The sequence below is a fragment of the Arvicola amphibius genome, chromosome 10 (genome assembly GCF_903992535.2).
Source record: "Arvicola amphibius chromosome 10, mArvAmp1.2, whole genome shotgun sequence".
Lineage (NCBI taxonomy): Eukaryota > Metazoa > Chordata > Mammalia > Rodentia > Cricetidae > Arvicola > Arvicola amphibius.
Window position 1 is genome coordinate 82,240,252 of NC_052056.1, and position 25,486 is coordinate 82,265,737.

The following is a 25,486-nucleotide window of genomic DNA, read 5'->3' on the forward strand; positions in this document are numbered from 1 at the left end:
TTGCTTACTGGGTTGCTAATTGGGAAAAGCACCTCCACCCCAGATCCCCCTCGTTCTTTCCCTACCTCCTGTCACCACTTACCTGTCCGTTGAAGGTCACACCTTCCTGGGACTTGATAAAGTCTCCATAGGCCAGGTTAGCCCGCTGAATCACTGTAGCAACTGCCTCCTGATACTGGGGTGAAGAAGTGGCCAGCAGGGGCAGGGCAGCCAGGGGGATGTGGTCCTGGCTGCTAGACAGACAGCCCTCATCATGGCCGTAGGGGCTGAGGCTGGGGGGAGGGGCTGTGTCAGCAGAGGGCAGGTAAACTCAGCTTGACCCAAAGGTCCTCCCCCATCTGGAAAGCAGGCCAAACAGAGCTGCCTGCCCCAAAGGACTCATGCAGACACTCCCAGGGAGGCCTTGAGCAGACTCTGAGAGCCAGGGCCACCGAGCAGGCACAACCCAAGGCAGGCCAGCATCCCTACTCTACAGAATTGAACATGAACTCAGTCTGAGGATTGTCCTCCTAGATTCTGAACTTATCTTGTCTGTACAGGCTCTGTGGCCTCCAGGCTGAGGAATGGATAGTAGAAAGGACAATCTGGACAGAGGACCTAATTCTGGGGAGTCGCACACTGTTCAGGGTTTCAGGTGGGGTTGCTTTTCCCTGCGGAGCATAATGGGTGTTGGCAGGCATATGCCACTCACTTGGAGACAAGGGCGAAGGCGTCAGCACAGATGGGTGGGCAGGGCACCAGGCGGATAGCTAGGTGGCCTAGGGCACTGGGGTAGTGCACACGCATGACGGTGTCAAACACGTTGGTGATAGTATTGGTGTCACCCTGCTTGGAGCTGGGGTCCCCGGATCCAGTGTCCAGGATGGTGCCTCCATGCAGCACCAGCAGCAGCACGTGAATCTTGGAGGGTGGCGTGGCTAGTGGCTGGCTCACCTCATCCTGCATGGGCAGTGGTGGGTATGAACTCCTTGCCAGGCACCAGGTGCCCCAGTCTGTTTTTGTCATGCTGGGAATTTTACTTAGGACCTCATATAACCGCATACATATGTGATAGGCAAACATTCCACCCCTAAGCTAAATCCCCAGATAACCTAGCTTTTGGTTATCTGGTTATAAGGTCTGGGTTCACAGCCTCAGCCTTCCCTTGGACCCCTGCAAGGACAAAGACTGGAGGAGGTGGTGTGGCCTGACCAGGGTCACAGCAGACTCAAGAAAGGGTATCTTCTAGAGAAACCACCAGTTCTACATTCTTCAGGGTTTCAGGCAGCAGCTTCTGCTTGGGCAATCAGGCCTCTGGATGCCTGCTGCATGTCTGCTTTTAGATATAGGCCTGGTTTGGCCCAAATAGTGAGGCCATGCTGGTCCAGAGACAGAATCATTAGCAGTGGCCGAGGCTAGGGAAGTAGTCTGGCTCTGAGGTCCTCCACTTGTCACTCAGTCCAAAGCCCTGTTACTTCTAGATATAAGACCAAGAGCCTCAAGAACAGAGGGATCCTAGTGGAAGCAGGGTCCCAGCACACTGCAGCAGGACAGGAAAGGAAACCTACCTTCCTGCTGACCAGGCCTACTATGTAGTCAACGTGAGACCCCAGAATAATGCTCAGCTATGCACAGGGTACGGAGCTACTCCTTTCCTAGACAAGGCGGTAGGTGGGGGAGGCCCAGGTGCTGGTCATACGGCTCATTAGCACCAACTAGCTCCTGCTAGTTCTCCTGGCAGCCCAGGTTGTGGCCCCGTCCCTGAGTTCCAGGTACATGTCTGAGAATGAGCACTGGTTTGTGTCTGTTGAGTCCTGGGGTGTGGGAGTAGATGGGGAAGAGAGTGGAGGTTGCCCATCTGGGGCTTGCTCTCCTCCAGGGGCTGGGGTAGAACAACTGCACATTCAGGGACTGCCCACCACAGGCTGGCCTGGGTCACTCCGGTCAGGACCAAGTACAGGGACTTCTCTGATACAATGAGCACAAGGCTATGGGAAAAGTATCTATACCAGCCTGCTAGCTCCTGGACAGGGTGGTGCAGTTCAGCTATACTTGTTACCTGAGGGTGGGTGGGACTGGGCTGGTGGGGTGTCCAGATTATCCTCCATGCACTGATCGGGCTGGGCCCCTCACTGGTTAACCCTTCAGGAACCCCCATAAGCCCAGAAACAGATTTCTTCACATCCAGCCCAAGACAGGAACTCCTCCTGTCCTGAACTCTAGTGGGAACAGAGCTCACAAGAATAGTGAAAGCGGCCGGGCGATGGTGGCGCACGCCTTTAATCCCAGCACTCAGGAGGCAGAGGCAGGCGGATCTCTGTGAGTTCGAGACCAGCCTGGTCTACAAGAGCTAGTTCCAGGACAGGCTCTAAAGCCACAGAGAAACCCTGTCTCGAAAAACAAAACAACAACAAAAAAAACAAACAAAAAAAAACCAGTGAAAACAGCTATGGAGAGCCAGGGTACCCCCCCACCCCCAGTCAATGTTCCTATCAAGCCATCCTTCCACGAAGGAAGGTTCCGGTTTGGGGGCTAGTATGGGCAGATGGGTCTGACTTTGGATGGCAGTGCGCCAGATCAGTGCTGGGCTCCTCCAAATGTACATCCCAAGACAGATCCTGAGCCTCAGGCTCCACCCCTCTCCTGGGGGACAGTCAGAGCTGTGTGCGCTGAGTTGGAAGGCCCTCTGCTTGCTTTGTCTAACAAAAAAGTGTCTAACAAAAAAGCAGCAACAACTGACAATCGTTCCCCTCATCTACTACCCCTTCTAGAAAAGTGTATGTCCACCTCAGACCTCAAAGGAGAAGACCCCAGGAGGGGAAGAGGTGTGCCTGCCTCTCCTAGGCCCTCCAGGGAGACCAGAGTTCCCATGGAGGTGCTATATCCACCTTGGGCAGCCTGAAAACAGCAGGGCAGTGATTGTGACCGCAGCATGGGACAACCCTGGCCGGGCCTGGCTCCTGCCCCAGTGCAAACAGCTCTGACGGCCTGCAGGTGGAAGGAGCGCGAGCTTAGCAAAGAACCCCCAAAGCGGACACAGGCTCCAGAAAGACAGCTTTATTGGACACACTGAGTTCTGCCTGACTCCAAGGGCCACAGCCATGTCACTTCTGCCTATGCGACTTTTGCTTCCTTCCTTTGCTTCCTTTTCTCTTCTGGTGCCACAGGAAGGATGGGAACATGGTGAAGTTCTTAGCTTTACTCTGGAATTTACAAGGTTCTCATTTTATTTTCCCAAAGGAGGAGCTTGGTCAAGGTTTTTCTTGGGGGTTGTCTGCTGTCCTTGGTTCTCAGGAACATCACAGAGATGGGGCTAGCTGGTGTCTCCATAGGAAGGTGGCAGGGAAAGGGACCCCAGCCCCTCCCCTTAGTCACTCAGTGTCCAGAGTACCTACCTCAATGATGTTTAGCTGCTCCACACTGGAGGCCACCCCGAACTCAGGGCCACTCTGGTGGTATAGACCGTCTGCAACACAGAAGCCACACTAACTACTGGTGTTGTGGACACCTGGTAGCCAAAAGGGAGTTGTGGCCCGGAATCCCGCAAGCCCCTGGGACCTGTGTGAGAACTGGGTGAGACAGGAGTAGGCCACACCCTCCCCCAGGCTGGTTACCCTGTGGGTCCTCAGGCTCTGGATTTTCCATTTTGTCCATGAGGTCATTGGAGTTCCACTTCGTGATGTCCTTGGGGAATACTTCCTCATTGTACAGATCCTCTGGGGGAGAAAGAGAGACTTCAGTGGGGACTGGGGACACACTGGACCTCCTATGTTCCTGGAGTCCACATGCCCAGTGTTCTCAGCTCTGTCTTAATAGGACGGCCAGGCAGCTGCAACCACCTGGCCAATCACAGACATTCTCATCCACACCATATTAAAGGGGCATTTAGTATATTCATTATACTGTGGGGACATCACTATTTAATTCTAAAATATTCCCATTACTTCAAATAGAAGCTTCATGCTTGATGACAAGCAGTCAGGCCTCACAGCATAATGAACTCTCGTCCAGGCCTCTGCCGACTCTGGGCATTTTCAGTGGACACAGTCACACACTGTGTGGTCTTCTGTGCGTGACTGTGTCCTCACAGCTCTGTGCTTTTGAGGTTTGTCTTCTCTGCAGAGTGTGGTGGCGCCTCCTTCCCTCTGCAGACCTACCCTAGTCCCTGTTTATCCACTCACAGCTGATGCTGTTTAACGTCCAGAAAGACACAGCTCAGGGAAGGTGCTGCTGTGAACATGTCACCCAGGACTGGACTCTCATTTTTGCTTCCCCAGAACTGCTCCCAGGGTCGGGCAGCTGCCTGGGCTCAAGCTCATGCTGGCCCTCTCCTCCGTGGCTCCTGGGCAGGACCTGAGAAGCCTGCTGCTTTGGCAGCTGTGCCTTCGCCCTACAGTCTTTTTCAACGAGGTGTTTTTCCTCTTTCAAGGAAAAAGAGCCAGCTGGGAAGGGTGGGGCACCAAAGACACCCTTCTCCATTCTTGTCAAGTGCACAGATTGGCTCAGGAGTCCCCTGGGACCTCTTTCCAGGTTGTCTAACTCCAGGACAAGCCAGGACACTGACCCCAGGTTCTCTCCCTGTAGTATGGCTGGCCAGGTAATGAGCATGTCACATGCAGGCAGCTCCTCTGCTCCTCCACGCTAGGCGAGAGAACGGGAGGACCCTGCTGTTCAGCCGTGGCATGCTCTCATCAGTCTGCACCTCTGTTATGTGCATGCTCTGTGGCCGGCGGGGTGCCAGCGCGCAGCAGCACCCATCTTTCTTCCAGGGCTTGCCTGCTGGCCCTTTTGACTTTGTTGAGAGCATCTTTGTGGTTCTGTATAAGGCAGTGCTTGCATTTTCCAGCACAGGTGAGCAATTGGCTGTGTGCCAGCTGTACTTATTGCCATTAGCGGGAAAATGGTAAGTTCATCTAGTTTCTGCTTATTGCTTTTTCTAAAGTGTCTACATTAGATGCAGATTAATTTGCATTAATTTAATGAAGGAAAAGCAACAGCACAATAAAACAAGCACAAAAATTGAGGATGCTGTAAGTCATACTTATGGAGACAAATTAATCTGGGAAAGGCTTTGGTGTCATTTATGAGGTGGGGGTAGGTATGGCTATGTAAGTATACATACAGCTATGTATGTATACATACGGCTATGTAGGTATGGGTAGGTAGAACCTACCTATTCCTGTTCAAGAGATCAGCACTCTCCTTCCATGCCCTAAGTCCTGACTTAGACCCTAAACTCAAGTGAGATGGCTTCCCACTGACCTCATCTCATTCTCTGTTCTATTCCCAAGCTGCCTCCTGTGATGGTATAGGTACAGATCACAGGAGCAGTATAGTGACAGGTGCTTCATACCCTTTAACAATTCTTTGCATCTGGTCCCAGAAGTCCCCACAGGCTGTAGGAGCTGCCTGCCTACCTTGTGCATCAAAGAACTCATCTTCCGAGCCTTCATCGGAGTCCCTGGCGATGCTCTGCATCCTCCACTCTGAGATGCTATGTCTGGAGGGGCTGGCTGAAAGGCAAAACCCTCATGTGATGGTCTGGCCTGCAGAGAAAGACTGTTGAGCCAGTCACAGCAGGCAGGGAGTTGTGATGGCAGCTGGGAGGGCTAAGTGGGCACCATCAGAAAAGTTCACTCTAGACAGAAATGAAGAAAGCAGGGGCTGAGTGTCTAGGGCCACCTGCGTAGACCACTTGGCTGCCTTGTCCAGGGAGAGCTTAGGGTGTATGCTCAGAGTAGTGCTGGACCTGACCATAAATAAGCTCCTTAAATGTGGCCCCAGCAGAGCTGACAGGGCAGGGCAGCAGGAAGAAACGGAAGAATAAGGTATCGGCTCACTTCATCCCAATGCCATAAGCCCAGGGCCAGGTGCACTGGGTTGGAAAGGCACGCTACAGGGGCTTGACTGGCTGCACAGGGGAGACCCTACTTCACCTTGTGGTCCAGGATCTGATACTTTGAAGATGTCATCTTTTACTGGGGGGCCTGCCCAGAATCACTCCCCAGAGTCACGAAGTTACAGACTGTCTGTCTGGGGCTAACAAGTAAGTCTGGGGGTGCTGCGTGGAAGAGGCAGCTTCACTTCATGGTAAAGTCCCACCTGGTACCAGTTAGAACGTGCAGGCTCCACAGAGTTAGCTCTACTATGTCCGGAGGAAAGACCCAGAACTACAAGGACACAGCAGTGGCATGACTACCCTGGAAACTGGGAAGGTAGGCCTTGAATCAAAAGGCAGGAACCCCAGCTCACCTCCCCGCTTGGAGGATCTTGAGGACTTGGAGGAGGTGGACCACTGCTTCTTCAGGCCCCGGCCCAGGGTTTCCCCATTGCTGCTGCTGGGTTCAGAGGCTGCTGTCGATGCCTGGACCTGAGGGGAGCTGTCCTTGCAGAGCTCCGATGTTCCTTCTTCCTCTGCATACTGGGCCATTTTTCGGGACAGCATGAGCTGTACTTCCCTTTCCAGTTCTCGGATGTTCTCCATGGTCAGCCCATACCACTCATCCTGCCAGCACCAGGCCTGCCGGTGGGCCCGCACCATCACCCGCCGCAGGCCTACACAAAGCCGGAGGACAGAGGTGGGCTCATCTCAGAGGCTGTGTGTACCGGGGCACAGCTGTAGGTCGGCTAGAGTCACTGCTTATTTGTGCCTCAGTTCCTCTACTGCCACCCTAGAAAACTGGCTCCCAGAAGGCCTGGGGAGCTCACAGTGGCCGTACACTTGCAGGGCCAGGCTTGTTAAGTAGAGGCTCTGGTCAGAAGCCACAGTTCACTGGAGGGGTTTCATGCTCCAAGGACAAGTGGCACTGTAATTCCCAAGAGTCTCCTGTCTCGGTGCCTGGTCTACTTTTCTTGTTTAATTTCCCAAAGAAGAGCAGATTTTAAAATGTGTTGGGTTCTCTGTCTGTCTGTCTCGTGTGTGTGTGTGTTATGAATGTATGGAAGCCGGAGGTTGTCAACATTGGGTGTCTTTCCTCTATTGTTTTTCCACCTTATTTTTTTAAGGCAGGGTCCCTAATTGAACCTAGAATTTGCTGATCTGGCTGGACTGGATGCCAGCTGGCACCAGGACTTCTTCTGTCTCTGCCTCCCCAGCACTTGGATTATAGGCATACACCACTGAGCCTCGTTGGTTTATGTGGAATCAAAGCTCAGTTCTCATGGTTCTGTAGCAAGCACTTTACTGACTAAGTGAGCTACCCCCACTTAGCCCCACATTTTCTTTAAAAATGAAAAAATTAAAACAAGAGCCGGGCAGTTGTGGGACACACCTTTACTCCCAGTACTCAGGAGGCAGAGGCAGGCAGATCTCTGTGAATTCGAGGCCATCCTGGTCTACAGAGCGAGTTCCAGGACAACCAAGGCTACACTGAGAAACCCTGTCTTGAAAAACAAAACAAAACAAACAAACAAGAAAAGAAAAGAAAAAAGCTGAATGCAGTGCTGCATAGTGATCTTAGCACTTGGGACATGGAGGCAGGAGTTTAAGGTCATAAAGGTATCCTTGGCCAATACTGGGTGGGAGGCCAGCTTGAGTCACATCAGACCCTGCTCCAAAAAACAAACAGAAAAAATCCAAAACAGGGACTGGGGAGTGAGATGGCGCAGTGGGTGCCAAGCCTAACAGCTGGAGCTCAATCCGTGGAACCCACACTGTGGAAGGAAAAGCTGTCCTCTGACATCTGCAGCACGTGCTGCTTTCCCAAAAGATCAGAGTTCAGTTCCGAGTGCCCACAGGCTGCTCACAATCACCTATAACTCTAACTCCAGGAATCCAGCACCCTCACCTGGCTTCCACAGGTATCTGCACTCACATACACATTCCCTTACAGACAGACAGACAGACACACAGACACAGATACACACACACGGACATTTTAAAAAAAGCACAGAAGGAAGTAGCACATTAGTGTCCACACCACTCAGCAAAGAACCAGAGTGTCGGGGTTCTTAAAAAACTCCTCTCTTAGTCGGGCAGGGGTGGCGCTTGCCTTTAATCCCAGCACTCGGGAGGCAGAGGCAGGCGGATCTCTGTGAGTTCAAGACCAGCCTGGGCTACAGAGTGAGTTCCAGGACAGGCTCCAAAGCTACAGAGAAACCCTGTCTTGAAAAAACAAAAACAAACAAACAAAAACCCCTCCTCTCTTCCTAGAAGCACAGGTCCCGGGTTTTGTGTTTGCTGCTTGCTCCGTTTCTGGGTTTAGTGTGCAGATGTGTTTCCCACAGTGTGCTGGAATGGTCTGTCTGGGGAAATAGACATCTATGTGCTGTGCTGCGTGTTTTCTGCCATGTGCTTCATGACTGAGTCTCTCTTTTCCCACACTCTTATGTGGCTCTAGGTGTGGGGTTTGTTATTGATACATTTGATTTTTTTTTTTTTTTTTGGTTTTTCGAGACAGGGTTTCCCTGTAGTTTCTAGAGCCTGTCCTGGAACTAGCTCTTGTAGACCAGGCTGGCCTCGAACTCAGAGATCCACCTGCCTCTGCCTCCTGAGTGCTGGGATTAAAGGCGTGTGCCACCACTGCCCGGCTATTGATACATTTGAAACACTGTTTTATTTAGTTCTTTCCTGCTAGTTGATCTTTGGCTCATCTGTATAATGTATACCAGGCTGGTCTTCAACTCACAGAGATCCACCTGCCTCTGCTTTCTGAGTGTTGGGATTAAAGCTATGTGTTATCATTGCCTGACTAATTTTTCTATTTTGTGGCCCTGAACGTGCCTTAAATGTACATGAGTGTCTCCAGAGGACATCCTTGAGGAGTAATGGCTGGTTCTCTGGGCAGCATTCCGAGAGGCTCAGCCCTGGCATGTCCTCAGGCTTTGCCCCTTCTCCTCCCATGCCCCATACCTCCTTTCCTGGTTCATAGTCACTCTGAGAGGCTAGCTGTGGAGATCTCTGCTCACCCATGGAGCAGGATGGTACTCTCCTTCAGCCTCGGCTGACTGTATTCCTAGTTTAAGTGAGTCTCAGTTCCTTTTCTGGGCCTGTCTTTTGGGCTCACAGTCCACTATAACCTAACATGGAACGTCTTCCTTGTGGGCTGGCTGGAAGGGATGGATGGCACATTGCACTACTGTAGAGGCACAAAGGGAGCAGCTTAAGTTTTGGGAGTTATTTCTTAAAGACTACTTGTCAGTACAATGATGTTCACCATGCTCAGAGAAGGCTGGGTCACCCCACAGGAGCTCTGCAGAACTAGTACTATTACACCCACCTCACAGATGAGGAAAGTGGAACTCCGAGAGGCAACAGTGACTGCTACGGCAGTGTGGGGATGGCATGTCGCAGTTATCCTAACAACTGTGCCCCCACCCTCCTTTCTGAGGAGATCAAACTTCAGAAAGCTGAGGAGTCTGGGTTTTGTCAGAAACTCAGGGGTTACATAGGGATGGTGGGGGCATGGGGATCATAGAGCCTGGGAACCACTATCTCCAGGACGAGGGACCCCCAAGCAGGTCATACAGGGCAGACTACAGTAAAGGGTAGGACAAGCCAGCACAACAGGGGAGCAAGGAAAGGGCCAGGGTAGCACCACAGTGGCTGCCTGAGAGGTGAGGCCTGTGCTCCTGTTTTGGAAGGTGGGAACTGTGGACAGGAGGAGGAAGGCCCAGGAGGTGGGCAGGCTGAGATCCACGCTGCCTCTACAACACTGTCCTCCTGGTCTGAGGTCTCAGTCAGGGATATGGGGAGGTAGTAGGAAGGCTGTTTCGGTCAATCCTGGCTACCATGGGTTAGATAGGCAGACTGTAGAGATGTGTTCTATCCTTCTGCCACCTTCACTGACTGTCATGGACACTGCAGGGGCCTGCTGGAAAAGGAGCAGGAGAGGATGTATCTGAGATGCTGCCCTGATGTAGGAGGGTCTATATGGCATTTAATGTTTTAATAACTTAGGACAATGAGACATGTCTGCTCCTGGCAGCACCAATCTACTTCAAGAGAAAGATGGGCATTAAAGAGGCTCCTTATGGAGTTGGTTACCCATTTGGGCAAGAAACTGCTCTTGCCTGGACTGTTGCATAAACTGGACACAAGAACCCGCAGAGAGAGGACTGCTGAACTTGCCTAAAGGTGAGATGATCTTTCGGGGTTCCTGATTCATGAAAGAGTCTGTGAGACATTCTACAGGATACAAAAGAAAGTGACTGAACTGTCTTTGAAATTTCCTGCTTCATGGAAAAGTCTGCTGGATACTATGGGCCTGAAGGCTAAAGACAAATGTCCCAATGGTACAAAGGAACTTTGGGTGACTGTACAGGCAGTGAGATGTCTCTGTCATTTCTAGAGTTTTGGAAGTTGCTTACTTCTTGTTTACTTAGGTAATATATCCTTCTGGAGTCTTTGATGGAGTTGAAAAATGGTTAGTTATAGTTATAGTTTTCCTTAGTTATGATAAAAGATAAAATAGACATAAATATTGTAACTGTAATTCTTGCTTGATAACTGTTTTGTTATATGTAATTTTACTATGTTAAAGTTAAAGCCTTTCTTTTTTGTTTAAACAGAAAAAGGGGAAATGATGTAGGAGGGTCTTTTGTCTATGTGTTACTTTCATTGGTTAAATAAAGAAGCTGCCTTGGCCTTTTGATAGGCCAGCCCTTAGGTGGGTGGAGTAAATAAAACAGAATTCTGAGAGGAAGAAAGCAAAATCAAAGCAAAATCAGGTAGATACCATGAAGCTCTGGCCAGAGATAGATGTAGGTTAGAATCTTCCCAGTAAGCCACAACCCTGTTGTAATACACAGATTACTAGATATGGGTTAAAGCAAGATGTGAGAGTTAGCCAAGAGGCTAGATATAATGGGCCAGGCAGTGTTTAAATGAATACAATTTGGTGTGGTTAATCCCGGGTAAGCTAGCCATGCGGAAGCCAGGTGGGACAAAAAGCAGGCCTGCTCACCTCATCACTACACTGCCCTGGGGATGGAGCTGGTGAAACTGTCCTATGGTGTATAACACCATCAAGGCTGCTGTGTACACATCATCACTGCCTTTCCAGGTGGGAGGCTCTGTACTCAGAGCCTAGTGTGCTGCTGAAGGCACAGGTACCTTCCACAATCTCTAGCATCCATACTGCATGTGGCTGTCTACTGATACCCCCACTGCCAGTGCAAAGAGTATCTGTTCTGGGTTTATGTGGGGGTCTTTGTTCCATCTTCTACAAACAGGGCAACAGTGCCCCATCATGGGTAATCATGAGTGTATATAAACAGGCAATAGTGCCCCATCATGGGTAATCATGAGTGTATATAAACAGGCAATAGTGCCCCATCATGGGTAATCATTAGTGTATATAAACAGGCAATAGTGCCCCATCATGGGTAGTCATGAGTGTATATAAACAGGCAATAGTGCCCCATCATGGGTAGTCATGAGTCAATGTGACGAGGGTGGTACATGTTGTCAATGATATGGCTCTATTCACGCATAAAAGTCTCCTCCTGGATGTTATTGTGGGGTCATGAGTCTAGGGCTCCAAGGGAAATGGAGAAGGGGAGCCTTAGGACAGCCTTCCTTGCTTGGGAGCTCCCAGGCATCTGTTAGTCCACCTGTTCCTTGGACACCTGCTCTGGGAAGGCCATGTGGGTGTGAAGGACACTATATCTGAACCACTCTGCCATCTGCAATTTCCAGCCTGTGAAGAAGCAGAGCTAAGGACCAGCTAGGGACTGGACCTACTCAGATAGAGGAAAAAAAAACCTGGGATCCAGGAGCCCCATTGGCAGAAGGGGGGCTGTCTGGCTTCAATGGGGTGCAGGCTACATTATCAGACACCAGCCAGGTCTGGAATGTTTGGGCAATGCATGAGGCATCAACATGGACAGCAGGCACACTGGTCACAGATGGCCAAGATACAGTGAGGAAAGGGAGCTGGGCACAGGCTTCGGGGTCTGTGGTGGCTGTTCTTGTTGTCAACTTGACTACACCTGGAATTAACTAAAGCTCAAGCAGCTGGGCACATCTGGGAGAGATTTTTCTGGATTGAATGTTTGAGGTAGGAAGACCTACCCTAAATCTAGGACACACCTTCTGGTGGCAGCCTATATAAACGGCAGTGAAGAAAAAGCTTTGCCCTTTTCCTGCCTGCCCTCACTGGCGCTTGCAGGTCTATTTATTCATTGGCATTAGAGCCTACTTTTTCTGGGTTCCAGTGTATGCTGAAGACCAGGTGAGACAACCAGCCTTATGGACCAAACTACTAGATTCTTGGACTTTTCATCGGGAGGCAGCCATTGTTAGAGTACTTGAACCACAGCCTACACTACTCTGATAAATCCTGTTTATTCTCTCTCTCTCTCTGTCTCTCTCTCTCTCTCTCTCTCTCTCTCTCTCTCTCTCAGTTTATCAATCCCATTTCTCTAGAGAACTTAATACAGAGTCACCTCCTAGGAGTAAACTGTAAGTACACAGCCAGCACATGGAGAATGAAGGCAGACAGACAGGCATACCCCAACCCTACACACACGCACCTGTGTCATGGATGAATCTCTCTATCTTGGATTGCATGCCCCAGTATCGGAACTCCACCTTGCAGAGCTTGTAGGCGCACATGATGGGGAGGAGCCGCTTCTTGTACTCCTGAATCCAGTTATCAGAGAGGGGCCCCCGATGAGTCTTGATTGAATGGAACAGCTTGGGGTCTTCTTCAGTCTTATACTCGTTGGGAGGCACAGGATCCTTGACGATGTCGATGATGTCTATGGGGACACCCTGCGAGTGGTCATGTTTGCCCAAATTCTATTCACCCTCTGCAGGACTCATCATGTATAATGGTGTGTGAATAGGATGAGGTTTCTGGTGACTCCCTGACTGCCAGCCCAGAGCCTTTCCTGTTCCCTTTAGTGTGTGTGACACTGGGACTGAACCTAAGGCCTCAAACATGCTAAATAAATGCTCTATCACTAAGCTATATCACCAACCCTATTTTTACTTTTTATATTAAGACAAAGTCATAAACTAAGTTGTCCAGGTGGCTTGGAACTTATGATCCTCCCATCTCCCTGTAAGCAGCTTCAATAATAGCCTGTACTACCTGGCCTGGTTCTTGTAGTTTTTTTCTGAAGTCAGCTTACCATACCACGGTAAATGGGGCAGTGAATCAAGGAGACAATGGGAAAAGAATTCCCATGAAGAATACGGGGTAGGGAAGGATAGACATGACTGAGAAACCTTTCCAGAGTAGGGAGGTATCTTGGCCATAGGAGTAGAACAGTGTTGGATTGAGGTGGGATCTTGGGGAACCACTGGGATGCTGGCCAAGGACAGGAGACTATTGTGGAGGGGATGGAGAATCAGGACACAATGGTCTTTTATCACTAGATAAGGCTCCTGGATAGCACCTAAGCAAGTAGACCTGGGCAGACTACCATCTAGAAGAGGCTTGTAGAACTGTGTTAGGCCCTCAGATGTGTTTTGTTTGCCATTTTGTTAAACATTTATCAGTGTTTAAGAACTGGGGAAATTTCACATGAAAATCTCCAACTCTGATTTAAAGGATTTAGCTGGGCATGGTGGTGCATACTTTTGATCCTAGTACTCTGGAGGCAGAGACAGTCAGATCTCTGTGAGTTCTAGGCTAGTCAGAACTACAGAGTAAGACACTGTCTAAAACAAAAAAAGCTTAACAAATGGAGACACCTCCTGCACAGTGACATTAGCTGGAGAGCAAAGCAGCAAAGGCCACCATCACTCCAGCCACAGACACCATAGTGTGGGCCAGTCTACTGTAGGCATGGCGTTCACAAGTGGCTTTTAGCCAGACAGCACCCCAAGAGTCCACAAGCGCATGTACAGGGAGGAGAAAGCCGACAGACTTGGCATGCACATCCAGGACATGGAAGCCTGTCCTGCCTCGCTCTGTGCCCCATCCCATCCCCCCTCCTAAGAATCCAATGTACTCTCAGGATGAGATCAGGCAAGGGCAGAGGGACAGAGTTAGGGTGGCCTGGGGTGGCAATGCTGCCTGCTGGGCTTCAGCCGTCATGCTCACCTGTTATCAGCTGGTTCTTTTCCACAGGAGACAGGCTGAACACATCATTGCTTTCACCAGTATCCGTCTTATAAAAGGTCTCAATGTCAATGGAGAACTTCTCCACAAAGGGACAGGTGAACCTGAGAGAAAGAACATCCATTGGGACTGAACCCTGGAGGGGCTGTCACTAGCTAGCAGTCTGTTGGACCACACTGGAAACAAAGTAAAGTGGGTAGGTGGTGTGGTCCATTACATGAGAATGGCCACCACAACCTCATATATGTGAATACTCGGTCCCTAGTTGATGGAACTTTTGGGGAAGGATTAGGAGGTATGGCCTGGTTGGAAGAGGTGTGTCACTGGGGGTAGGCTTTGAAGTTTCAGAAGCCCATGCCATTCCCAGTTAGTGCTGTCTCTTTGCTTCATGTTTGTGGAGAGGGTGTAAGCTCTCAGCTATTGCTCCAGCACTACGGCTTCCTGCTTGCTGCCATGCTCCCTACTGTGATGGTCATGGACTCATCCTCTGAAACTGTAAGCCCCAATAAACTCTTCTATAAATTGCATTGGTCAAGGTGTCTATTCACAGTAAGAGAAATGTAATGAAGATAGGTGGAGTTAGCTGAGATGTGACAGTCATGTCTATTTCCTATACTACCATCTTGTCCTAAGAATAGTCAAGCCAGCTTGCGGGAGAGAGAGACAGAGATGAGAGCTATTGAACTTCCTTGGTAGCTTCTAGAAGCTTCCCACGTCTGGCATCCATGTGAGTATGGAGTGGTGGGAATGCATGCACAGCCACAATGGCAGTGTGCTATGAAGTCAGTGGATCTGGGCAGACATTCTTGGTATGTGACACCAGCAAGAAGCCCACTCTGAAAACAGAACAGCTCCTTTCTGGGATGGAGAAGTTCTCTCGGAAATCTTAAACTAGCTCTCAGCATTTTCCAGGTGTGGGGTTTGTGGGGAGGAAGCCCTGGGAAGCTAAAGGGGAGTACCCTTGCTCAGTGAGAGCTAACACCGAGGAGAAAAGAGTGAAGATCCTTGGCTAGGGTTCTGAGAAAAGCCCTGCTTACCAAGGGATGTATTAACAATGCTACAGAAGCTTTAGAGTCCCCGAGTTGGGAGACTTTGGACCATCTGGTCTACCTTCAGTTCACACTTCTTCCCAGCAGGCTGTCTCTGTTCATGGGAATTTAAGAGAATGTTCATTCCCTTAACCTTCCTAGATGCCAGCCCTTGCTCAGTCCCTGCCTTCAAGACTTCAATTGCCATTTCTTGGAGGCAGGCATACAGGGGCATCTGTCCCTTTCCTGTTTGTGACCACCTGTGAACCATTAGGGGACATGTGTGAGGCAGAGTTTGATGCTTGTAGGGGTGTAGGGGGTTGAGTCTGCCAGGAGAATTCCTGGACACATGCTGTGGGGTTCCCCTAGCAGATGGCATGCTGAGGAGGTAGAGGCAGGCACACCTGGTTCGGGTGTAGGGGTAGGCATTCCATGACTCCTCCACCACCCGCAAGGCTGCCTTGGGCAAGATGGCACGGAACCAGCCAGGGATGTGCATGCCCACATGATACACCTTGTGGGTGTACTGCCCAGAGCCACCAGGACCATCTGTGTAGGGCCGGTTCTCCAGGATCTCCACGCCACTGCCTTGTCCATAGGTCTCGTTGCGGCTTTTCTTCTATGGGGAAAACATGTTGATGTGTGGTCAACATAAAGAAGAGGCTCAGAGGACAGAACAGGAAAGATCTTCAGCCTTGAGGCTGGCTCTGTGTCACTTTAGGACCCCACGGCCTCCTCCCCAAGCCTTCTGAAGTGAACAGAGCCCTGAGTTTTCTCTTTAAGTATCAAAAGCACAAATCACCTATTTTGACTCCTATCTATCCTAGGGCTGAGCTTCCCCAAGATGCCCATTTTCCCCCTTTTCTCTTCTTCTTCCTCCCTGTCTTTGTGACAGGGTCTCTGGCTGACCTGAACTTCTTTTGTAGATCAGGCTGGTCTTAAACTTGAACTCACTTGATCAGCCTTACTTTGCCTCCTGAGTGCTGGGGTTAAAGGTGAGCACTGCCACACCCGGTCTCTTCTTTCTTTTGTTTGTTTGTTTATTTTTTGAGACAAGGTCACAGCATAGTTAGGGATGGTATTGATTTGCATTTCTAGCCTCCTAAAGGGATTACAAGTGCGTGCCATCTCACCAGTGCTGGGTGCCTACTTTCCTGCTTCTATGCAGTTTTGTACTGTTTGTTCCAGGCACAATAATTAGGCAAGAAAAAGAAATAATAAAAGGCATCCAAACTGGAAAAGAAAAAGTAAAAATCATTTTAGTTTGTTGAGAACATAATCTTTATATAGAAAACTCTAAAGAATTTTCCTTAAATCTCTTAGGCTTAATTAAATGAATTCAGCAAAGCTTCAGAACACAAAATCAACACACTAAGCTGAAGAAAACAAAAGGGAAACTGATTGCGTTTATAAAAGCATTTGTCAGAACAAACAGGAATCCATTTGACCAGAGGTGGGTGAAAACTGAAGACCACAGAACCAAAAGAAACTAAAGACTTACACAACTGGAAAAGCATCCTCTCTTCATAGGTTAGACTCAACATTGTGAAGACAACAATAATCCCAAAGAAGCCTGCAGGACCTGTGCAGTCACCAGCAAAATTCTAGTGTTTTTATTTTGTAGGAGCAGCACATGGATGCTACAATCTATACGTTATTGCAAAAGACCCCAAACATCTGTAAACAACAACAAAAACTAAAGCAAGCTGGAATCTCACCTCTCTGTATCACACAAAACCTTGTACTTGAATGGCGCATTCCTCACAGCAGCCAGAAGGTAGAAACGATCCAGCTGGCCACCAGCTGAAGAAAGGGTAGACCCTGGCCCGGGAGATGACTCAGCGGGTAAGAGTGCTTGTTGTGCAAACACAAGGATCTGAATTCAGAACCCTGGAAGCCATGTAAAGCCAAAACCATGTGTGGCTGCATGCATGACTGTAACCCCAACACTGTAGAGGGCAGAGACAACAGGATGTGGGACTTGCCAGCTGCCTAGCTGCCTCAAAGGACAGACCCTCTCTCAAAATAATAAGGTGCAGAATAACAGACAGGACATCTGGCATTGCCCTCTGTTTGCTTAGGACTTAAGGGGTTCTTTGGACACACAGGTTTACTGGGGGCTAATAAAATTCTGTTTCTAGAACTGGCACTGCTCCCAAAGGTTTATTCACTTGCCACAAGCCCACCACAGTGGTGCTTATGACCCATGCCATAAGCAAATTCTTGAATTAAACAAAGAATGATAGGTGGTATGCTTGCCCTAAATGGAACATACCCAGTACCCCATCCAAGGCTCAAGGAACACTGTGGAATTGGGGACAAAGAGAACATAAAGCCTGAAGATGGAGAGGTGTGCTGTAGAAAACTGTCTTCTGGACACACAATGCCATTGTGCTCATGAACTCACTGCAGCCATAGTTACTACACAAAGTTGTCCAAGACTGGGGGAAGGGCTCAGGGGCCCCTGGCTGTAAATGGTGGCTTGGTGAGGGGCTGTCAGCTGTCACTTTCTTCAGTGGTGTAGCCAATGATAAGTTGCCCATGCTCCAGTAAATAATTTCCCACTCATGCAAGCAACCCTAATTAAATGCACTGGGCACCATGTGCACAAAAGCCATGGAGGTGGGCGGCCTTGCTGGGACTCAGTGGGATGGAGCAGAGATGAGACACTGTAATAGCAAGGGGGTGAAGACAACTAAAATTCATCGTGCTCATGCACAAAACTGTCAAAAACTTAAGATGAAAACAGTGCAGATCAGCTGGTAGGGCCCTTGTCACCAAGCCTGGCAACTTGAGTTCAATATCTAGGACCCACATGGTAGAAGGTAGAACTGACTCCTGAAAGTTGCCCTCTGACCTCCACACGCGTGCCATGGAACACATGCTTCCCTGTCCCACCCCCCAAAAAAAGAAAACTAATTTTTGAGAGAGAGGGTCTATCTGTGTACTTCTGGCTCACTATGCAGACCAGGCTAGCCTTGAACTCACATAGATCTGCCCCCCTCTGCTTCCCAAGTGCTGGGGTTAAAGGCATGTGCCACCATGCCTGACCCAAATAAATGTAATTTTTAAAAAAAAAGTGAAGAGAAACCCAGAACTACCCAAGCCAGTGAGAAGTCTCCCTCTGAGTTGCACTGCAACTGCCGCGGAAAGCTCCGGCCTCTGAGGACAGCTGTCCTGTCTGCCGCGGGAAGACAGTTAACTCTAGCTGTGGGAAGTACTGGGGATGCTCTACAAGGCTCCAAATCCAGATATGGCGCAGGTTTGTTTCTGAGAAAGGACTGAGGGTACAGGGTTGAGGACCCCGGGAACAGAGGTGAGGAGGGTTCAGCTGCTCTGACTTAGTCATTGATGCTTTCAGATGGGACAGGGAAGAGCAGGGCTTGATCTGGACCTGTAAGGCAACAGAGAGGGCCACTCAGAACCCACTGGGGCTGAGATGTACATGCTGTGGCTAAGGAGGAGGCCCACAGGGAATGCCAAGGCTGAGCACACACCTTCTGGACCCTATCTTTGTCTGCACCTGATCCTCAAACTGGTAGAATGGAGCACAGGGTACAGGGTACTAGGTGCAGCTCACTCAAGGTGACAGCTGACTACCAGACTACAGACACTTGGGACAGTGTGGAGACAGAAAGGAAGAAGCTGAGATAGCTTGAATCTCAGGAACCACACAAGCATCCCCTCCTGCTGGGCGGGCCTGGTCCTAGACTACTGATCTGTAAGAGTGGGGGCAGCCATGCCTGAAGTGGTTCTGGAACATACCATGTATATACAGGAATATACATGACTCACAGTCTCTTCCAGGCTGTCGTCTGAGTGTTCTCTTCCGAACCCATCTAGACCATGTATGCCCTGCTTTGGGCTATCACTCTTCTCAATATTCCAGCTACTGGATGTGACTCAGCCTCCCAGGTAAGCAATGCTATGTTATAGCTATTTTTAAGTGTTACTGTCTCCTTTACTGCAGAGGCCCACAGCAGGGTCTGGGTTGGGGCCAGGCACAGGCTGCCTGGAGAGACACCCAGGGATACTGGGGTGGAATTGTGTGTTCTGAGATCAGCCTATGACTAGGAAAACTGAGGACTGTTGCCCATTACTGGGCTTAAGCACTAGTCTGCTGGTCAGGATGTCTATGTTCATGTGACTTTTCTATACACATGTGTGACACAAGCATGTATGTGTGTGTGAGAGACAAGAGTCCATGGATTCAGGGCTCTGCTAGGCAAGACAGCAGGACAATGTTCTTAGAGTCACCTGTAGACAGATGTGGTGTCTCAGAGTTGTACTCTCAGCATTTGGGAAGCTAAGCCAAGAGGAGAGCTGTGTGTGAGTAAGTGAGGAGGGAAACAGACAAAGACTTACTAGGAGGATGTTAGTCACGTATGGAGAAACTGAGGAACAGGAACCAACTGTGATCCTACTCGGTTAGAATGACAGGAAGCAGACGAGGCAGCAGAAGTTTTGGCAGGGGGCCCAGCATCATACAGGGCCACAAACTCCCTAACGGACATGACTCTCTCTCTGGCTGCTGTTGACAGCTCATTAGTAATAATTCCCTGATATAAACGCTAAATCTCTCAGAAGAAAATGCAGGGATAGGTTTATGAGCCTGGATTAGACAAAGTTTATACATATGACACTGGAACTGCTACGATTGTTTAAAAAGGCAGCTGAGGGCTTGATCTGATCTTAGGGGTGACCAATGTCTACTCATGGGGAAGTGACTTGTCACTCATGTGTGTAATGGACATAGTGCCTACAAGGAAGATGGGAGGTGGTCCCTTATGAGGCAGAAGTGGTGGAAATGACTTCCATGGTCCACAAGGGAAGCTAAAAGTACATCCTTCAGCAGGAAGCCAGCAAAAACATTCATCGCAAAAGACAGAGAAGCTGGATTTAATGAAAACTGATAACATGTGTTTTGCAGAAAGAAAGTTAAAAGAGCCTGTATAATGCAAGAGAAAACGTGCCAGTAATATCTGATGCTAGGAATTTGTATCCAAAAGATAAAGATGATGTCTCCATCTCAACAACAGACCAGTGACATGTTCACAATGGTCCAAAGGCTTGAACAGCCACGTCTCCACACAAGATGTACACAGAGCCAGTGAGTGCCTGGAGGTTGCTTAACAACACAAATAGTCAGGAAACACAAACTAAAACCAGCCAGAAAGCACCAAGCCTAATGCAGAAACTGGAGCCCTCACATACAGCTAGTAGGGGCAGAAACAGTGTAGCAGTCCCTCATAGATAAAAAGTCTAAAGGTAGGCACAGAGGCACAGCAGAGCAGAGTCTGGATGCTACCTACACACAATCACCAAAAGGGGTCAATCAGCACACGGGAAAACAAACATGGTACATTCATCCCATTGAACAATCTCCAGCCATAAAGAGGAATAAGACACTGATACTGGCTGAAAGGCAGACGAGCCCTGAGGACATGTTAAGTGACAGAAGTTAGACACAAAAGGCTGCAAATCATGTGATCCCATTAATGAAAATGTCCAGAAGAGGCAAACCCAGAGTTCAAAAGCCAATTGTTGGTTCCCAAGGGCTGGAGTGAGGGCAATGCACATTCTACAGGTAACAACTACGTCCTACACTAAAGTTACCATACTATACAAACTAGTGATTTCTACTTTTTTTTTGAGACAGGGTTTCTCTGTAACAGCCTTGACTGTCCTCAAACTCACAGAGATCTGCCTGTCTCTGCCTTCTGAGTGCTGGGACTAAAGGCGTGTACTACCACCACCTGGTTGTGATTTCTACTTTTAACACACTCAAAACAGGAAAATATACGGACCCTCTGTGTAGTCAGTTTTAATCGTGAACTTGACACAATCTAGATTCACCCTAGGAAGAAAGACTCAATGAGAGCTTATCTAGAGCAACCTGGCTTGTGGGCATGTCTGTGGGAGCTGTCTTGATTAACATTAATACTGTGAGAAGACTCAGCCCACTGTGGGTGGCACCACTCCTTAGGTTTGTGTCCTGGCCTGTGTGTGAGGACAGAAGTTATATGAGCACTAAGCATGTATGCACTCATTTCTCTCTGCTCTTAGCAGTGGATGAGATGTGAGTAGGTGATTCGAGCTCTTGCAGCCTTGACTTCCTCCTAGGATGGACTGCACCCTGGAACTGTGGACTGAAGTCAACTTTTCTCCCTTAAGTTGCTTGTTGTGATTTTACCACAGCAACAGAAAAATGAGGATACCTGCAACCATAGACATAATATTTCTATACCACATCCAGAAGGTGGCTTCTGTACAATTCTGTGAATATGCTACCTGTCCCCTTCAGATGTGTGGGACTCACAAAGCTGCTCTAACAACAAACAAACCCCAGGCTTGCCTCTTGTATTCACTCACTAAGGTTTAAGAAGAGCCAAATAGAGCCAGGCGGTGGTGGCGCACGCCTTTAATCCCAGCACTCGGAGGCAGAGGCAGGCGGGATCTCTGTGAGTTCGAGGCCAGCCTGGTCTACAAGAGCTAGTTCCAGGACAGGCTCTAAAAAAGCTGCAGAGAAACCCTGTCTCGAAAAACCAAAAAAAAAAAAAAAAGAAGAGCCAAATAGGAAAGTGGGAGGGGGCTTGATGACACTGATACACATAGCACCTATGTCATCTCTGTGTGTCCTTTCCAGTGTCTGAAAGGTCCATTTCCTGTTTATAGATGTCCAGACTATGCTTCCATGGTGACATGATGGCATTGCTAAGGCTATCCTTGGTCAGCTTCCCAAGCAGCACGTATGTCCATGTGCACACATGCTCAGTACCTGACCCAAATGCTCACACTGATACGTGCAGATACATGTGTACTCTCTGGTGCTCCTCCCCGACACACTTTATCACCTCAACCACCCCAGAGCCTGACCTCTGGAGGACACAACGTGGTGTCCAGCTCCGGGGCCCGGAGTGACTAAAGCCTCCTTCAGAAAGGAGAAGGAATGTCCTGGGGGTGGAGGCACAGCTTTAATCCCAGCTCTTGGGAAGCAGAAGCAGGTGGATCTTGGTGAGTTCTAAGCTAGCCAAGAGTACATAGTGAGACTGTGTCTAGAAGAAAGTAAGAAAGGAAGGGAGGTGGTATAGGAAGTCCTTCTGTATATGTGTTGCTTTTCTTGGTTAATAAAGAAGCTGGCTTGGCCTGTGATAGGGTAGAGTAGAGCTAGGTGGGGAAGATTAAACTGAATGCTGGGAGCAGCCATGGAGCCGTCAGAGGAGAAAGACGCAAGCCGCCAGATGGAACCTTGCTGATAGGCCACAAGCCTCATGGTAAAATATGAAATAATGGAAATGGGTTAAATTAAGATATAAGAGTTAGCCAATAAGAAGCTAGAGCTAACAGGCAAGCAGTGATTTAATTAGTATAGTTTCTGTGTGGTTATTTCTAGTCTGGGCAGCCGGGCACAACGAGCGGCCTCCTGTTACAGAAGGAAGGATGGATGGACTGGTCCGGGACTGTGGGCTGGGTCTGAAGCGAGTGGAGGTGCTATGGCACAGCGTGTCTCACCTCTTACAGCAGCCCTGCGCCTGCGGCTGGTAACTGCAGGCCTGGAGCACGGGACAGCTCTACAGTGACCCGTGTGACAGTACGGTGAGAGCTAAGAGAGGTGGTGACTGTCTGAGGAGATCCAGGAGTTCGTTTCTGCTGTCTGAGGCCAGCTAGTATGTGTGGTCCTTTGCACGGCACCAGGAGGCTAATACACTTGCCTGCTGAGAAGTTTAATGAGGAGATGGGCCAGTTACAGGGGTTGGGGAACCTCAGAGGTCTCTCAGGGTGGAGACAGGGTACAGAGAGTCAGGAAAAACTGAAAAAACAGCAGGGGCAGGGAAGGCTCTTCCATATAGACCCAAACAGCACTCACCCTGTTCACTGAAGCACATCTAGGCTCGAGCCACCTCCAAGCTGCCTGCCAGAACGGCCAGTATGCTCTCCTCCTCACAGGCTAGGACCTAAATCCAAGATGATCTTATCTCAAAAGTCTTAACTAATTATATATACACAGACCCGAGTCTAAATGAGGTCATACTCTTGAGGTTGTATATGAATATGAACTGGGGTTGGGCACTACTCACCTAGCTAGGTAGTTTTATTGATGACCTCCTGTGGTTAACCTTCAGCCTGTCTGTCAGAGAAACACTGACTGTTGATCCCTCCCCTGCCTAATAGGGAAGTCCTTCGCCTCCTGGAGTGGTTCTTGTGCTTCCTGCACAGCCACACAGGCCTTTCCCCAGTGGCGTGACTCTATGGGCAGGCCACAGCATCCTGGCCTTACCACCCACAGTATGCCCTCTAGTTATACGAGCATTGGAGTCCTGGGGTGGAGTGTGACTGTGGAAGGGACATGGGGTGAAGAGCATCCTGCTCCAATCCCTAAAGCCATAATTTTAGAGAAGGAAGAGATGCATCGGACTAGGAAACCTCAATGCTCCAAGTGCAGAAAGGCAGCTAGCCGCATCTCCAGATGAGGACTGGCTTCCTGGGGCCAGCTGTTCTCTTTGACAGCTCTGGGCTGCCTCTGCAGGTCACCATGGGGACTAAAGCAGGTGATGTACTCAGGCTGCTGCCATCACCAGGTGAGGGCTATGGACGGTTGTAGTCACCCAGCGAGTGAGTATAGAGACTTGAGGGCATCAAGGACTGGTGTCTATGCAGCAACCCCACACAGCACTAGGGTACCTCCATGCAGTAGACATTAAACAAAGGCTTGCCAAATGAATCAAAAATCAATGGGATCTAGTCCTCACAATCACCAGGCACTCTGGAGGTGGTGTCTCCCAGCTAAGCCAGCCCTCTACAGGCTCATCCCGGGGTCCCACTGGTCACAGTAATGAAGGGAGCAACAAGCCCTCATACAGCTGTGGCTTAGCCATACCAGAGAAACAAGCTCTCCTCAGTCTCTCTATGCTCTGCTCACACAGGAAGCCACTACCACATCCCTGCCCATGACCATTCCTAAATGGTATGTAGTGCTGCCCACCCTTGGAACCTTTGGTTGGCAAATAGTCACCAAACCTCCATGGGACCTCTGAAGAAAGGCTGCAAAATGAGAACCCCTCCCCAGCAGCTGCGCTCAGAGCTGTCCAGGGTACTGACCAAGCCCATTCGGCCACCAGGCACCCCCACCTCCAGCCAGCAAGGTCTTACTTAGCACCCCCTAGAGGACAGCATGGGTAGTGCAGTGGTTTCTGCTAGCATTGACTTTCTGGGTACAGAACTTGCTCAGGCAGGTGAATGGCTCTGACTCACCAGCTTGGTCTTTTCTACAACCTGTTCCAGCTACTGCCAAATGAACTTCTTTGCTATTCACTCAGCTGTCTCCAAAGGCCCTTCACGGAAGGAACATGCTGCCTCCTACAGCATCTGCCTGGGGTGTACCTAGACCTGTCTCCCATTGCTTAGCTCTTGCCACTCCTGCCTGGCTCTCATTTGACACATCTACAGTCTCCCCTGAAATCGTCTTCACACAGGTGGGGACAGAACACTGTGTTACTGTGGCATGACTGGCACACAGTGAGCTGTGCACATATCCGGGTATATCCTGTGACTGTGACATATGTTCACCCTGCAGTGGCACAGGGCCCTCAGGAACTCTGGGTTCAGAGGCACAGAAAACAAAGCCCATAGCAGGAACAGAGAAGCAGACAGGGGCAGGGGCTGGGAAAGAGCATCCATAGGTTCTGTAGTAGCAAGGAATGCTGGGTACAGAAACGATCTGTCGGTCACATGAGATGCGCAGGGCCTTCAGAGATAGAAATCTGGCTGTGAGTGGCGTCTCAGGAACAGGAAGGACACAAGCACCCAGGTTTCAGCCCCCACATCTGAACTGACTGAGCTAGCCTCTTGTTGAACCACTGCTCTCAGGCCTGTTAACAAGCTCACATCTCTTCCAACTAGAATCATCTTGGAGAGGCTATAGGACAGAGTGGGCAAAGCAGGCCTCCTCGGGTGCCTCCCTCCCTGTTCTGGATGACCAGGGCTGCTTGTCTTCCCTGCTGTCTTCTTACTCCTGTCTGCCATGTACTCCCTCATCTCTGAGGCTGGGAGTGGATTCCTCCTGACCCCACCAGAAGCCCAAAGCCTTTAAGAACCAGACAGGTCCCCAGGGAGCTGGGGGAGCTAAGTTTCACATTTGGCTCACTTTTCCTATCTGCAAACATGAAAGTTACTTTTGCTGGGAGCAGTGGCTCTCACCTGTAGTCCCAGCTACTCAGGAGACTAAGACAGGAGGATCCCTTGAGTCCAGGAATTCTGGGCTGTAATGCTAAGACAATCGGTGTCCACACTAAGGCTGGCATCAACATGGTGACCTCCCAGGAGTGGGGAACCATCAGGTTGCCTAAGGAGGGGTGAACCAGCCCAGGTTGGAAAAGGAAAGTTACTTTTGAGAGCCCTTCCAGAGCAATGCCATTTAAGAAACTAGCTTATGTAAGAAACTGAGGGGCCAGGCATGATGGTGCATGA

General features: G+C 49.6%; 1 protein-coding gene across 16 annotated transcripts in view; it reads right to left on the minus strand.

Moving 5' to 3' along the window:
* Positions 1-25,486, minus strand: part of Pitpnm2 (phosphatidylinositol transfer protein membrane associated 2) — a 106,007-nt gene that overhangs the window by 12,831 nt on the left and 67,690 nt on the right. For 11 of the 16 annotated variants that reach the window (XM_038345066.2, XM_038345059.2, XM_038345058.2 and 8 more), the window contains 9 exons: positions 15,424-15,638; positions 13,974-14,095; positions 12,454-12,681; positions 6,232-6,534; positions 5,397-5,492; positions 3,594-3,695; positions 3,375-3,445; positions 692-939; positions 83-272 (listed from right to left, as the gene is read on the minus strand). In XM_038345066.2, the coding sequence (XP_038200994.1) occupies positions 83-272; positions 692-939; positions 3,375-3,445; positions 3,594-3,695; positions 5,397-5,492; positions 6,232-6,534; positions 12,454-12,681; positions 13,974-14,095; positions 15,424-15,638 (1,575 nt within the window). Of the gene's footprint in view, positions 1-82; positions 273-691; positions 940-3,021; positions 3,183-3,374; positions 3,446-3,593; positions 3,696-5,396; positions 5,493-6,231; positions 6,535-12,453; positions 12,695-13,973; positions 14,096-15,423; positions 15,639-22,531; positions 22,735-22,886; positions 22,975-25,486 lie in introns of those variants that run through there. The other 5 variants (XM_038345063.2, XM_038345062.2, XM_038345064.2 and 2 more) reach the window with 5 other exon arrangements.